The sequence below is a fragment of the Diorhabda sublineata genome, chromosome 4 (assembly GCF_026230105.1).
Source record: "Diorhabda sublineata isolate icDioSubl1.1 chromosome 4, icDioSubl1.1, whole genome shotgun sequence".
In the NCBI taxonomy this organism is placed as follows: Eukaryota; Metazoa; Arthropoda; class Insecta; order Coleoptera; family Chrysomelidae; genus Diorhabda; species Diorhabda sublineata.
The window spans coordinates 16,365,610-16,382,617 of NC_079477.1; the positions used below are offsets into that span (position 1 = coordinate 16,365,610).

Consider the following 17,008-nt stretch of genomic DNA (forward strand, 5'->3'; position numbering starts at 1 on the left):
AATATTTAGATATTATTTTTTCACTTTTGATTAAATATTTTACTTTCTGACATTATTTCATATCAAGAACTTATGATATAAACAAAAAATAAATACTTTTTAACAAATGCAAGTACCTTATTTGGAAGTATTTTAATGTACATAAAATTAACGATAAGTACTGACACACCAAGATTGGTTAGTTGATTTTTAAATTATCACTCGCAGTAACTATGTTCATGTTAGCACTCAGGTGAGCTATTTAGTTCTAGCTACCACTGCAGCCATTTTGAGATTTGTACAAAAAGTTTATTTACAGTTTTTTCTATCCACTCATGTTATAGATTGTGAATTCTAGTAAAGTGGTAGGTGGACCCTATATGTGAATTTTTAGTCACAAAGATTAAAATAATATAAAGTAGTTATATGTAATAGTGGCAAAGATCTATAGAAAAAATATCATCATTAAAAGTGTAATTATGCTATTAGTAATAAGCATCAGCAAGCTTCTGATAGAATCAGTGAGAGAGAAAAAAGAAATTAACTTCTCTTCCTAAGAAATTTTAAATATTAATAATATTGTGAATAAATTTTATATTGGTTAACATTGCAGTGTTTTCCTATCTATTATGTACTATATGTCAGTAATTACTTTTATACCATTTTCTGAGTTTCCGCTATATGCCAGTTTTAACCATTATCTACAAGTGATTTTAAACAGCATAAACTTGCCAACTTCACTTCCTTCCCTTAATAATGAATATTTATTGTAAAAAATAACAATTAATAACGACAAAGTACTTATCTATTATACCAAATAAATTTGACTAGAATTTATTAGAGGCATATTTTTAAGTGAGTACCGTTTTGCGATTCCGCCGCCGCAACCCCAAGGTCCGCCATTATAGTCTGATTCTTCATTGTGTACGTTGTTTACTGAGTGTTTAAGATGCCCCCGACAATCGTGAGTCGCGCCGATTGTCTGTTATACGATATCTTAGTGCTAAAGGCGTAAAACCGATCGATATTCATCGTGAGATCTGTGAAGTTTACGGACAAAACATTATGAGTGATAGAATGGTAAGGAAATGGGTGAGAGCATTTAAAGATGGCCGTTAATGAAGATTTGGTGCAGAAAGTGGACGAAAAGGTGAGAGAAAACAGACGCTTTACAATTTCATCATTGTGCAACTATTTTCCTCAATATTCTCGTAGCGTTTTGTATCGCATTGTGACCAAGAACTTGAAATACCGGAAATTGTGTTCACGTTGGGTTCCAAAAACGTTGACGGATTTGCACAAAACCCAACGTTTAGGCAGTATATTGACTTTCCTTGAGCGGTACCACTATAAAGGGAAGATTTTTTAGACCAAATTGTTACTGGTGACGAAACAAGGGTGGCCTACGTCACACCAGAATCGAAACAACAATCCATGGAATGGCGACAATTTCTTCCCGGAAATCATGTGCACAGTTTGTTGGGACAGAAAAGGAGTATTGCTAGTGGAGTTTCGGCCTCGTAATGAGACAATCAATGCAGCGTCTTATTGTGAGACATTGAACAAACTGCGTCGTGCAATCCAGAACAAAAGACGTGGCAAGTTTAGTAAGGGTATCGTTTTGCTGCATGATAATGCCCGTCCCCATCTCATCAAATCTTTTCAATGGGAAACTCTAGATCATCCTCCCTACAGTCCTGATCTGGCGCCCAGCGACTACCATTTGTTCCTGCACTTGAAGAAACACCTGGGCGGTCAGCGTCTTCAAGACGATAACGAAGTCAAAACAGTTGAGATACAGTGGCTAACAAGTCAGGTGGCAGAATTTTATGAGAAGGGTAGCCAAAAACTGATGCCACGTTATGACAAGTGCCTCAATATTCACGGAAATTATGTAGAAAAGTAGATGAAGGTACAGGCTTTCATGTAAAAATATTTTTGCACTTCTTTTTTTAATTCCAAAACGGTACTTACTTAAAAAATATGCCATATATATATATATATATATATATATATATATATATATATATATATATATATATGGCATATTTTCTAAGTAAGTACCGTTTTGGAATTAATATATATATATATATATATATATATATATATATATATATATATATATATATATATATATATATATATAGTTTCTGAACATTAGAGTACCATGCACATATGTAGACCACGATAAATATTCTATATGTCGGTAAACTCATTATATCTAATTTATTATTTGCACTAAATGATTATTTTATCAGTATGTGGCTTGTAATGTTGTGAGAGATGGCGGGAATACGACAAGTTAGTTTTGTAGCTTATAGAGGAGTGAGACAAGGAGGCGTTCTAAGCCTGTTCTATTTTCTTATAGTCATGGATGTAATTGCTAAAGAAGTGAACAAAGAAGGTAAGAAAGACACATAGGGTACAACATATTGAGACCAATCTACAATAACGAACTAATATATGAGGATGACCTACTAATATTCGCTAACCCAAAAGAAGAGCTACAAAATAGAATACAGAAGTGGAGTAATGAAATGAAACAATATGGACTGCAGATAAACATACAAAAGATAGAAATAATGAAAATATCAAACAAAGTTGATGCACTTTCAATATATTAATCAAAATACTAATCACTAGTTACATGGAGAAAATTCCAGAAGATTCTTTAAATAAAATGCAATAGGATCAAATATCAGCATTTATTTTATTATAAATAGGAATGTTGTAAATAACTTTTTAATGAATTTAGTTCATTCAATGAAGGAATTATAGCTAATTCACTTGTGAAATTAACTTTGTTCATTCAACTCTATAAAATTATTGTAATTTTGTGTTTAATAAATTTTTTTAAAAACATATTTTCGACCATCGGCCCTTTATATGTAGTGAATCAATGACTTAGACTATGACTTAATTTCTTCATAAGTTTATCTATTACCAGTTTGATATTTCTATTTTAGGACAAATATGTAATCAGTACTGATAAATAATTATTGATATCGTTTTCATATTAAAAAAAAATAATATGCATAAGTTTTTAGTTCAAATGTAAAGCAGCCAATTTATTGCTATCAAACCACGGCATTCAATTCAATTAATTCAATGTCAACTTCATTAAAAAGAAGAAAACTACGTCTGACATTAAAAATAACAGATTGCTAAAAAGATTTAACTAATTTCCAAAAATGAATTTTTTAATAAATATTTGATTTGATTAAGGAAAATGTAGTATTATTTAAACCATCCAGTATTGCAGTTACAAGATCAATCAATAAACTTGGCAATGTAATACAATATATCATGCACATAAAATATTTTATCTACAACTATTTTGATTCCCGAATAATATGTGAGAAATCTACTCCCATGGTATTTCTTAATCATTCTTTCTCCAATTATCACATACAATCATAACTTTAAATAGTAGTAAATAAAATATGATTTGGAACTAACCATAATTACAATAACTCAGTTGTATGATAACAAACTAAGTGAGTAATTGCTTATATTGCCAATCAATATTGATAGGCATATTGGTATTTTGTAGTTTATATACATTCTATAATTTACTGCCAAAATTTCAAAAAACTTTATTTCATAAAGAAATAAATATTTTGACTGACCTACAAAATAAAATCACTTATTCTAAAACAAACATGTTTTGGTATGTTTTTTGACTTTTTGCCTATGTCTCCTATAAAATTGTGATGAAAATTGTAATCCTTGTATAAAATCAAATTTAAAATGTGATGACAAAATTAAATATAGTGATGCAATTAAATGAGGCAACACTTCTTTTTATTTCGCTTAATGTAATTTGGTTTTAAAGGTGGTCGTTCTGATAACTGAAATTTTCTAACTACTCTTACTAATTCGTAAAAAGCATTATCGACATTCATTCGCATTTTCGCACTACATTCGATATAAGGAATTTTTAGTTGTCTAGCAAGTTGTTGGGCTTCTTCCTGCCAAACAACCCTTTGGTGTTCAAGATCGACCTATAAAAACAATACAGTTTTTTTTAATAATATAGAAATACAGAAATGTAAATGATCTCCATACAACTACATATTTTATGTGTTGAGAAGAAATTTTTAACAAAAACATGTTCTGTAAACTGAAAGGTTGTTTTCATTAAAAATTAGAATTTGTAATCTGAGTCACAGAAGTATTTTGATATATTGTAAGTTATATACTTAAAAAATAATATTCTTGGCTAATTTTGAGTAGAATTTAGAAATTTAGTAACAAATTTTAGTACTATGCTTACTAGTAGTATATTTATGTAGGATGTAATATAATCCCTATAATTTAGCGAAAAATTGTCTTCCACAATTTTAGTTTGCCCAAAAACGACATTCTACATTCCAAGAAGAACTAAAATCCTATGTTACCTTTCCTTTAAAACATAATCACAAATTTATGATAATGATTTATGACTAAATAAAAGGTTATTTGTATCTCAGTGCTAATAACATGACATTGTGAAGTAACATACTAATAAATACATTTACATAGCCACAATTTTCTTTGCAAATTATATCTTTTTATGCTTTTCAAACAGTTTTCATAGATATATGTTTTATCATTATGACTTTTGCAACATCCAAAGCCTGTTGTCGGCTATTAATATAATATTACACCATTCTAGATATTTAAGGTCAACTACACTGAAGTTAGATCCTATGACTTCTGCACTAACTAAGATGATGCCAAATGTGAGAGGAGCCAACGCAAGCAACAGTTGTACACTCCCAAATTCTATAAACCTCGCCCTTATGGTACTCAAAAATGTATCGCAACACTTAAATAGACTACAGGGACGTATGAATTGCCAGTGCATATTGACCTATCCTAACAGAAGTCGCAGAAGTTATAGCAGGCGTACCACTGGTAGATCTTCTTGCTAAAGCACATGAAAAATCCTAAAAAGGATAGCTCCAGAAGAATATACAGGCACAACTAAAGTCAAGATGCCATGATGGCTGGTAACTCTTACCAAATCCAGAAACCTGGCTGAATAGAGCACATGGGGAAGACTCAAGTCATATCAGGTCAAAGATGTTGTTTTTTTTCAATGTCCAAGGTGTACAGATATAAATGGGTGGGAAGAAGGCAGACCTCTTAACCAAACAAACATAATGGGTAACTTAGTACGGAATAAACAATGATGGAAAAATAAATACAGAGTGATATAAACTATAAGGAAATAGAAGAAAGAGTTGGATAGATATAACCACATAAAAAAAGACAGCTCTTGGTGGAATGAAATGTGAAAGCGGATTCCTCTGCAAAGTGCACAAGAGCTCTGGAGGTTTCAGTCTAATCAGACACTATTCAATAAAAATGACAAGAAGCCCCCTGAGTGGCCTCTCCGACAAAAAAGTCTCTAAGAGTTCAAACATTGTTCCAGGTGGTAGGTTGGATTTCAATACATTCAATGATCCACACAGATCATATGTTTTATAGTGGCTGGAATAAACTTTTACATTTTTCTTAAAATTGATTGGATAGAATGAGTACTTTATCACACTGTACAATTTATCTATTAATAATCCAAACTTGCTATTTGTTTCTGATCCATCGTTCCACAAGACAAAAGATGTTACAATTAACTTTAACAGTCCTAATGGACGTTTTAATATTTGTATGTATGCATATCGCTTAATTACTTTCAGCTTTCATGTAGTAATATAAAACGGTGGGCCAAATATCAGCCAAGTTTCACTCCTGACCATATTTATCTTTGACTAAAAAGTATATTATTAGATTTTTATTGTAATGTCAATGGATTTCTATGGAAAGTTATTTTAGAAGCTAAACAATCTATTTGCCAAGCTTACAATCTTTGACCGGGAAATATAAGAAACAATTAACTCATTTGAACTAGAAAAGATTCCCTTGATTACATGATCAAGATATCTTAATCTTGATTATTTTGGTATCTTCAGCAAAGCTACCTAGGGAATCTTCTTGGGTTATCATAAAAAAATTGCAGCAGTTTTTCACAAATAATACAATTTTATATAAATTTTATTGGTAATTAAAAAGTGTAACTTACCTTATTGCCCACCATAAGCATAGGAAATTCATCTCTATCTTTAACTCGTAATATCTGCTTATGAAATTTGAAAATTTCATCAAAACTAGATCTTTCGGTCACTGAAAATACGAGTAAAAATCCCTCTCCCGATCTCATGTACTGTTCCCTCATTGCACTAAATTCCTCTTGACCCGCAGTATCCAAAACTAGAATAAATGCAATTTTAAAACAATAAAAAAAAACTTTCAACATTCTACTAAAGTTCTTCAACAGAAACTCGTTTAACTGGCCTAATAGTTGTTCTTCAAATGATGGAGTGAATGAAAAAAAGGACGTTTACTATGTACTTAATATTGCAGTACACATAGCTAGGTAGGTAATTATTTGCAATCAAAAAACCAAATTAAACTCTTACTAAACCCTGTTACCAAGTTATTGTAAACATTACCTTCAGTCTCTGATGATGATAATCTTGAACTCTATTCCCAAAAATGAATGTTTATTGAGAATTTATTAAAAAATGACAAATTTACTCAAATTATTGAAATAGCACAACCTTAATTATGCAATAACATAGATATATATGTGGTGTGTACTTCAATTTTAGTAAAAATATTTAGTAATTGTCATTGAATGGGAATAAAGTTATTTGAACACCATATAACTAACGATTTCTGAAATATTTCTCTCACTATACCTAGGGTACCGCATGATAATTATCTCTATTATTTAATATTACTAATTAATCAGTAAATTAATAAATAGGTAAAAATTCTATTAAAATGAATTAAGAGATTTAGCATATAAATTGGAGCACATATTCTATTTCATATGTATAGGTAACATTCAAAATAATTCATAATTAATTCACTAATAAACCAGATAGAAATATTTATTTACATTATTTTTTTGTATTACTTTTTTTCATTAAATTCTACAGCTGATAAAATAGGATTTACTCACTGTCAAGTTTGGCTGGTATATCATCTATGACACATTGCTTTGTATAAGAATCTTCAATAGTAGGATCATAGTCTGTTACAAAATAACTCTGAAATGATAAAATAGATCTTTTTGTGTAGGCAATAACACAAGGCTATTATCAACTAACTCAAGGATTTATGTGAAGTAATGTTAGAAAAAAGTGAATTTACTAAATAACAATTATTTTTCTGATAAGTCTAAATAACTTTAGGAAATGAACAGATTGTAAATTACAAAATATCACAGTGTACCTGGATAAACTGCAGAGTTATAGCAGATTTTCCTACACCTCCACCACCGACTATTACTAATTTATAAGTTTGATAATTAGGAAATCGGTCTCTGTCGATCATTTTTGACATTGTTATATATGAAATAAATAGTTTACTACTGATTGAAAAGAAAGTTGTGCAATTTGGGTACGTAAATATAACTAAGAGATATACTAGTTCCACCTACAACTGAAGTTAGTAATAAACACGATTTGCAGTACAGCCACCATAAGTAATGAGATCGTTAGTAACCAAACAATATTTGCTCTCTCGTTTCATTATCTGAAACCGAACTGGATTTTCTTTATTCAATACATTTTAAAAATGTGCTATTGGTAGACCTTTTAATTGTCAAAATGCCAACGATGTTGCCATATCATGCATTAAAAATATTTCAAAGGGACTAGTTTAAATTATGCTTGTATTCATTCGAAGCTTTTTATGAAAAAATCACTTTATTTCACAGAGTATTTGCTTTTCACGTTCAACTACTTTTAGGTCAAAATATATCTCTTTAACTATTAGAAGCTTGGCAATGACGTATTTTTAGAATTGTATTTATTCATAAGCGTGCTAAATATGATTATTTAGACATAAAAATCATTTAGGGGCTGTATTATTTGCATTATTAGTAAGCAGATATAAAATTCTAGGTGACTATTTGTTTCAATTGTTGAACGGGGTATAATTTATACCAAATTATTAACTTGGATTTTATAACAAAATGAAAAAAAAATCTTTTTCCATTCTTCTTTTCAACTACAGATTTTGTCTTTTCATAATTCATTTGCTTAATTTTTTGAAAATATAGGAAGCAAATTATCTCTAAATGATTTAAATGTTGATAAAAGATTTATTGAAGATGAAATTGTCTTACAATTAAGGTATACGAGTTGTTTCGTTTAAAATTATAAATTTAATATCAACTTCCGGTGTATTTAAAAGTTCTGCCAAAATAATATTTCGAATCACCAAACTCACTAAGATTTTTATTAGTTCATTAATTAGTAGCAAATATTTTATGAATTAATAACATATAAATAAGTGAAATAAGCGAAAATAGTGTGAGAAATATCTAGGAAATTTTTTCAAAATGATACATTGTAATAATAAATTTAGTTTTCCTTTCTATCTACGCATAGCTACGACTATGTGTTTATTCTTTAATTTGACTTGCGCATGTCTGAAACAGGCAGTGAAACAAAAATGGTTCTTGTAGCTCTATAACATTACAGCGCCTCAAAGGGACGCAGAAGGCAAGGCGGTTGTCAATTGTCAGTTTTTAAGTCGTCGTAATCTCGGTTGGAGGGAATAACAGAGACATTTTTCCAAACATTTAAAACGGCGTGTGTATTTTGTGAGTGGTTTGGCCCCCTAGGGGTCATTTGTGGATATGGCAGACTATTATATTAACACAAACCAAATGTAAGTAAAAAAACTACCATTGTGTATAAATAAATCTATATTTTGATTCTTGTGTTGTTTACGTGATTATATTAAGATATATTTAATATAGCTACAATTGACCTATTAAATTTTTGATTGAATATTTGTCTTAATCTCCTAAAGGTTTAAGTAAGTCCTAATAATAGTTATATCATCAATAAATAGTATAATTGATAGGGAAAGTAGGGGGTTTGTAGATATTTTCATTACTTGTGAAAATGGCGCCTAAATTTTTATTAAAAAGTAAATATATTCACTTGAATGCTGAAATCGCATTATTCACTAACTTGTTTATTAATTTCGTACAGTTTCGTACCTGAAAAAAGATCAGGTATTTCAATACTTAACACGAATTATTTGATGTTAATCTTACAGTAACATATTAGATATAGCAACAAAACTATTTACTGTGTGATAAGTATTTTCATACTTTATTAAATATTTTATACTTATCTATACTAAAATTATCCTATAATTTTCTAATGTTGAAGGTAAGCTAGTTATTTCAAAAATATCTGTTAACAATGAAGTTTTTCATGCTTCTATATTTTTTAGTAGGATTTGTAAATAGCTAGAACACAGATTGATACAACATTACATTTGAATAAATACTATTTCCCGTATGCCCTATATCTTTATTCTATTTGTAATTTATTAAGTTTTTTCACCAATGATAGAAAAAAACATTAAATTTTATTAGTTGTTTCCAGTTCTTTAATATTACTTAACATTATTATTTGATTTCTCTATACAATGGAATATTCGAAATAGGTTGTGGTTATATTAGTTTCGTGACAAATAAGAAAACTTGTGATACCTACTATAAATGTTTGGCTTCCATAGTAAAAGAATATAATTGCATTTGTTACTCAAACACAGATTTAATATTAAAATCAAATTAATATACCTACCCAGAATAATAACTTTATTTAATAGTTATTTATGTATTACGGCAGTAAAGTCATACTTTTTGCCACTAACCAGACGAGTGACTAAAAAGACTTTAGAGACGTGTTATATATTATAGTTTTTTTCCAAATCTCCTAAATTCGAAAATACTTGCGAAAATATTTGGAATTGAGGTGAGCAGAATAGGTTATGAGTTATGCGTTTAGTTACAAAGCTGAATAATTATCTTTTTAAAATCTACTTATTTATTTTCATTTATTTAAATTAATGGTAACAGAACTGTTTGCATTATTCGTAATGTTACGCTTGGTTTATGCAGCCAAAATTAAAACTAAATAAAAATTAACATTAAACCAAACTTTCTTGGTGGTAAATTTTTGGTTTATGCAGTCAATTTAGGATAATTATGAATTACTGGTAAACCAATCGAAATTCCCTGTATGACTTATTTTCGTCATAGAGATGTGTAAAGCTCCTCTACAGAACATGGTTGACTTTCAGACACCAATATTGTCATAACCAAAGAAAAAGGATGTCGTAAACAGAACAATACCATCAATACAGACTGATCTGACGTATTCTGTACTCATAACCTCACAAAATTAAGGAATTAGACTAAAAGTTTAAAGTTAGCGAACTTTTTAATTTTAATTCTCTGCATGAATTACAAGTACCATTTCAGTGTCTTTCAACTAGGAATTAAATTTATTAGTTTAAGGTTTAATTTTGACTGCATAAACCTCTCTGAAAGGTTAAGTTAGGTTGACTGTAATCGACCGCTGCCGAACATTGGGAGGATGAAAATTCAGTTAATTCAGTGCCTAGGCACTAAAAAGCGTTTTCACTACCGATTTTTGTCAACCAATAAGCATTAATGTCTCACTTTACTGCCTAGTTCGAAAAAACTTATTTATTTGGGGTAAAAGCTGGTTTCAAGGAAACCACATAGGAAACTGCAGTAAATTGAAAGAATTGAATTAGAGTTAAATAAGATTAATGCACAGATATCATAAAAAAAAGAAACTTAATATGAATGGAGCTATAGTTAAGCTCTATTTATAGAATTTGGATATAAGAATAGGAAAACCAAATTAAATATAAGTAAAGAATAAGTAAGGAAAGAAAGGCATTGGTAGGAAGAAGAAACCCTGGCTCCGTAACATAAGAGAATGGACAAATTTCAGCCTCGGAGAAAGCATTTAAAGGCATGGTCAATGAGAAAACTGCACGAGAAGAAGAAGTTAGAATAAGTATAGAATAAATGAGAATATTTAACTGCAGGAAATAATTGTCACAAATAGATGAAGATATCCACAAATGGTTTTTAAATTGACTTGGCTTTAAATTTCAGTACAAGTAAAAATGTCGTCGTACTTTTGGTGCAAGAGTATTTTTTACCGTTAGCAATCATTAAATATTAACAAAAATCTTAATTTGAAAAACGAAGTTTCTAAGAAAAATAGAACAAGAAGAATATCAATAATTTCATCTATTTAATAATTTTGTCCTCATTTCTTGCCAATTTTCATAAAAAATGGTTTTTTAAATGAAAAATGACTTCCAATGACATGAATTGACGTTTATAGTCCTTTGATGTTGCTCAATGTCTATTGATTGTCGATTGGTTTTGGTTGATTTAGTTAATTTTTTCCTAACAATTGTTGCTATCCAACAAGTTGGTATTCATCTTATGTTAAAATTGTCAGAACTGCGGCAATTGTGTGTATCAAATTACCGTGGCAAGTATTTATACTTATCTTCATTGTTTTAATTATTCGAATCCTGTTTTCTACTAAAAAAATAAAGTTGGATATTTACAATAACTACTTTGATTTTATGTACATCAATAATGTCCAAAATTTCTTTGGTTTCGGCACGCTATACAGAAAAGATGCAAAAAACCTGATCGCGCTACATGCTTCTTGTAAGGAGATATCGCTTCTACACACTGACGGACGAACAAAACGCAAGTAATAGCACATTTTTTTTTTTTGTAAAAATGTGCTAAAATTGAGTATTTTGCTTATTCGTGCATGGGATATCTATAAAATTGGTTGCTTTTAAAGTTACATACTGAGTATCATCAATTTCTAAATTATTTTATAAACTAGGAAGGTAGTTTTCAATATATTCCATATGGAATAAGGTCAAAAAATTTTAAAATCCACAGAATTTAGATTGAACAATTCAGTTCCTAATAGACTAAGATAATGAATTCGTTTGAAAACTTAATATATAATTCCACACTAATGGTGGTGGGTTTTTTGCTTACTCTATCAACTTACTTATTACTCTTACTATGACATTTACCTGTAGAATGTTAAAGCTGTAAACAATATGTCTTGACATAGTCACGTGGCCGAATTAGCTTCATAAAAAATTGAAGTACTCTTTAAAACGAAAAAGCTATATACTCCGCAACAGCTTCTAATTCTCTACAATGCCCAGATGCGCCCATCTTCGAAGCATTACACGTTGGAACTCGGCTCTCAAGTCTACCTTGACTCAATACAGAGGATCGTGATTCTATTTATAGGCGATCAAGAGTTAACCAGAAATTTGAGCAGCTTAGAGCATAGAAAAAAAGTCGCTGACCTAACGAACGTCAATTAATCGGGACGTGCAAGCTTGGGTAATCAGCAAATCTTTTCCGAACGCTACAACGTAGATAAGTTCAAGATCAATATTCACAGGTATCTCCACACGGCAGGCGCCACTCGAACCACTCCAGTGTAATAGTGTTTACCCTCTTGTGCTTAATGTTTACATAAAAAAACTACTGTCCAGCTAAGACCAGCAATTGAATACATTCAATTCTTTTGTTAACAAAATGCTATAACGTTCGAAGCCAATAAAGATCATAACTTTACTTCTTACACGACAAAATGTTTTGAAAACATCTCACCTATAAAGATTAATTTTAAGATCCGATTACGTCACGATTTCCTGTAGTAGTTTCTACCATTTTATCAAATAACAGTGTTTTGTTGGTAAATATTTTTATCTTTAACAAACAAGGAAGAAACATTCAAAATCAAAGGATTATATATATATATATATATATATATATATATATATATATATATATTTTGTTCCTTTTTTTACTTTTACTTTTTAATTTCATGGAAGGGATCGGCAATCTTATCTCGAATATTATAATGACATTTTTATGTTGCATATCAAAAATTATATTATAAAAACGGGTGCGCCTATCTTTAAAGAAACATAGATAGTAACTTTTCTAACCTAAAAATAATTTAAATGAAAATAATGAAATTTGCGGTTATTATACTCACTGTTTTTGAAAATAAAATATATTGTGAACTATTTGTACTTATAATTTCACATTAAATTATCCACTCATTTATATAACAAAATTAATATTATACAAGATCAATTTATTCATAAATGAATAAAAGAGCGATCTGTTATAAAACTCATGATGTTTTAAATTAGAAACAATGTCTCAATATGACCTTGATTTGATGTCTTTGTCTTTAATTCAAACTAATCAGGTGCCTGTAGAGTCCAAACTCAACATGATATTTATTAAATTTATTAAATATTTATTTATTATTTAATATATATATATATATATATATATATATATTAAAGTAAAAGAAAATATACATTATAATAATTACATATAAAACAAAGACAAGAATTAGTATAAGAAAAAATATAAATAATATTAATAAATTATTCTCAAGTAATACTTGAAACAAAAAAAAACTAAAATACACCGTATAAAACAGAATATTAATAACAAAAAAAAGACGAATAATCAAAAATCGTAAAATACACATTATTCTCCCCTAAACAATACATCTTTTCAATTAATATTTTTCGACTTATTTTTTTATTATTTTTGAAGTGTTTATTTGTCGTTTGAAATATTCTTAATTCAAAATAATTTTTTTAAATTAAATTTTATGACGGAATACTTTTAAAAAGGTAGTCTTTAAGTCAGTCTATGGTTTGTCGTAATATTTGTAAATAAAATTTCCTTTAGATGTTTAATTTTGCTATTGAAAATATTTTTATTCTAATGAAAAAATCTGAAAAATGCCTCTCCTTTTTTACAAACTTCCATTACAAATTCACATGTACACTGTAACCTGTCATCATTTTCTCATAAAGAATCAACTAACCAGGATTCCATTTCGAATTTGTAGGTTATATTCGTCAAATCACTAGTTCTAATTGGTTTGTTTTTTCTCAAAGTTTTCGCTAGAAGTGCCTTCTATACGTTTATTTTTCTCCTTTTGATATAAATATGCATTGTGAAATAATAGAATGACATGATTTAATTATTTTTATGTCAGAAGTGCTGCCTTCGAACTGAGCGCGAAATCGGTACCATGTGAGAACAGTGGCTGTAATGTTTTACTTCTGTTCAATCTATAAACAGTGCAGTGCTATATTATGACAGTGATGAAATATTTTAGACGGTTAAATTCGCGAAGCATGAGCCCGAATAGTATTTTCAAAAAAAGAAGTAATCATCCGAATAATTGTCAAGAAAAAACGTGAAGTAGTTGTCAGTTTCATAAGATCTATCACTTCTAGTGAGGTCATCGAAACAAAAATCATTCAAGGAATTTTTAATGGTTAAATTTTGAATATGGAATACTTTTTAAGAAGAATCTTTTGCACTTAATTTCTATGTGAAACGAAAGGCACACAATTACTTTTATTTAAATAGGTATCGTCAAGTTATATAAATCTAGAAGACCTTTCTGTTGAAATTTTCAAAAACTATATGCACCTAATATTTAATTTACGCACCTAAATAGTACCTAAAAACCCTCTTATTTACAATACTTTTTTTTTACTTGGGCCAACCAATTCTATGGAGGTCTTTTAAACTTGTACTGAAATTATTATATAAACCATTCAATCATTCCAAATACGTAACATTTGAAATTAGAGCACCATGAAATTTTGCCGTGCCAAATTTTTAGTTTTTTTCTTAATTTACCAAATGTAACCATTACGAATTCGTCTAGGTTGGGCAAACCATAGTGCTAGGTGGGACTTGGCCTCACCTGCTTCTTCATACTTGACAAAATCTTTAGATATGAACAAAAGCATAATTACCAATGCATTTGGAATTTCTGGAACCATTGGTGATAATTATACAACACCCTGTTTACTCTACCAATACATAACACTCCCATTTACACTGTCTGATGTGCGTTTCGATAACCAAGTTATAGTCTTCAGGCCCTGAAGATGAACAGTTTGTTGTTGGTGTAGTTCTAGTGTAAACAGAATCCAAATAGAGTTTGTTTCAAAAGAAGAAAATATAATTTTGATTATCTATTTCTCGAGAACACGCGGGAAAAGTATGTTTTTACTGCATCATTAGTCAGTGTGAGTCTCATAAACTAACATTTTAAATATTTATTTAATCTACTATTTACTAGATTATCAAAAATATGTAATTTCTATTATTTTCGAATACTCATTTTTTTATAGTAAATAGAATAGACACTCGTTACCACCCTTTTGGTATGTGTACGGTTTCTGTTATGTTAGAAAAAGAAAGGTAGAGTACTTAAACATGTGTGATGTTAGTGTGAGGGGTCATGCGGGTAATGGCAGGTGTGGATCCGCTCTTCTAGCAGATGGTCCTCGCTGTAGTTTTGATCGATAACACATATAACCAACTCGCTCTAACACTATTACCTTTTTCCTCGCTGAAGGTGAAATGAAATGACATAACTTGGCGTTAGGTTATAGGAATATTATCGAAGTCGAGCCGACACTTCCTTGTTATTACATTATTTGACCATGAATAGAAGAAGTTGGCTTTTTTAGGAATATTTTCGAATTTTGAGGTGAATTTTAATTTAATATAAAAATATAGTAGACATAGACAACTAATTTTTTCTCAATTTTGATTTATTTTATAGAATACTTCTTTATACATAAAAACGTGAAAAGAAAGAGTATTATTTTTTTGCGAAAATCTTTAAACGCTTGATATAGCGATGGAAATTATCATGTTTAAACACTGATTCTAACTCACAAGTCATAATCATTGTAGAAACAATATTAAAAGTATCCATATTATTTGTTTGGCCACTACTTACTAGATTTGTCGAAGCTCTTTGAATAATTTGTTCTCAATGTAATAATAAGTAGAGAGACGTAAAAAAATGAAAATATTTTGAATTTGGTTCCAATGATTGGGTTTCCTTTATTTAAAAGTATCAATAAAAATGTTTACGCATCATAATTTGCTAACCTAAATAGCATCAATACGTTTTACGTCTATCTTGTAACACTTATCAAATATAATGGCGATGAGGGAAAAACATAGACGCAAGATCAACTCGAGGAAGCAAACAGGCAAGAAAAATGAACAGAATACTAATCTCCATGAACATATCCTGAAAAAATAAGCTACACCTATATCAGACAGTGATCAGACCAACAGTACTTTATGCAAGCGAAACGATACTGAATAAAACGGAGGAAAACAAATTATGTTTATGGGGGAAGAAATTACTAAGGAAGAAGACATATGATGAACAATAAATTAGCAAAATTATGAGATCCAGAAGACTAGGATGACTAGGGCACTTCGAAACTGGAAGGCGAAGACAAGAAATGGAAAAGAATGGGAAAAAATTATTACCACGCTACCAGTCTAGATGTCCTGTATGTAGCACGATATGGTAATATGACGTAGAAATTGAGGTACTGAAAATAGATAAAGTTTCACTCAATAATAAATAATAGACTTGATTATTTTTTGAGGACTTTTTTTGAATGACTGTTGTAGGGGGTCTAAGTAAGTGCCATTCTTTAGGATTAACCTTGATCGAGGTTCCACCATTATGTGTAAAAAATGTAAAAAAAACGAACACATTTAAACATTAAACATTTAAAGTCTTGGCACTCGTCTGGCTGAAATGTTTCGGGAACCGAACCGTTCATGAGTTTTTGGCTCAATACTACCTACGTTGGGCGCCGCGAATGTGGCAAGTTTGCCCTTTACTTCTCCCCCCCCCCCACCATTCATGCACTTGAATCTTGGGGGGGGACACTCATTCCCGAATTTTCAATAAATTTCCGCGGATGTTGCATTATCTTTTACCAAAAAACGAATAATGATGCGTTACGCAATAGACACTGATAAATCCTTCGCGTTCTTGGCTGTAAATACACTAAAAAGCGAAGTGACGTGGTCCAGTCTATTCTTTAAGCTTCATAACAGACCAGTCTAACATCCAGTGCAGTTTATATTTTGAACAATCCTCGTATATTATATAATTCTACTGTTATAGTGAACGTTCTTGGCTTTTTTGTTTTCGTGTTATCTAATTTCACCAGCAAAGTCGAATTCAAATCATCTGAA

At 29.9% G+C, this 17,008-nt stretch overlaps 2 protein-coding genes across 10 annotated transcripts in view; one reads left to right on the plus strand and one right to left on the minus strand.

Moving 5' to 3' along the window:
* Nucleotides 1-2,112: 2,112 nt before the first annotated feature.
* Nucleotides 2,113-7,566, minus strand: LOC130442947 (ras-like protein 2). Its single transcript, XM_056777356.1, has 4 exons — nt 7,264-7,566; nt 6,992-7,079; nt 6,047-6,234; nt 2,113-3,983 (listed from the first exon to the last, which is right to left on the minus strand). The coding sequence occupies exons 1-4, from the start codon at nt 7,372-7,374 to the stop codon at nt 3,762-3,764; spliced, it is 609 nt and encodes a 202-aa protein (XP_056633334.1). The 5' UTR covers nt 7,375-7,566; the 3' UTR covers nt 2,113-3,761.
* Nucleotides 7,567-8,478: 912 nt separating this feature from the next.
* Nucleotides 8,479-17,008, plus strand: part of LOC130442948 (transcriptional activator Myb) — a 97,059-nt gene continuing 88,529 nt past the window's right edge. For 4 of the 9 annotated variants that reach the window (XM_056777359.1, XM_056777361.1, XM_056777358.1 and 1 more), the window contains exon 1: nt 8,521-8,709. In XM_056777359.1, coding sequence (XP_056633337.1) covers nt 8,678-8,709 — 32 coding nt within the window. In that variant the 5' untranslated portion in view covers nt 8,521-8,677. Of the gene's footprint in view, nt 8,710-17,008 lie in introns of all 9 variants that reach the window. The other 5 variants (XM_056777364.1, XM_056777366.1, XM_056777360.1 and 2 more) reach the window with 4 other exon arrangements.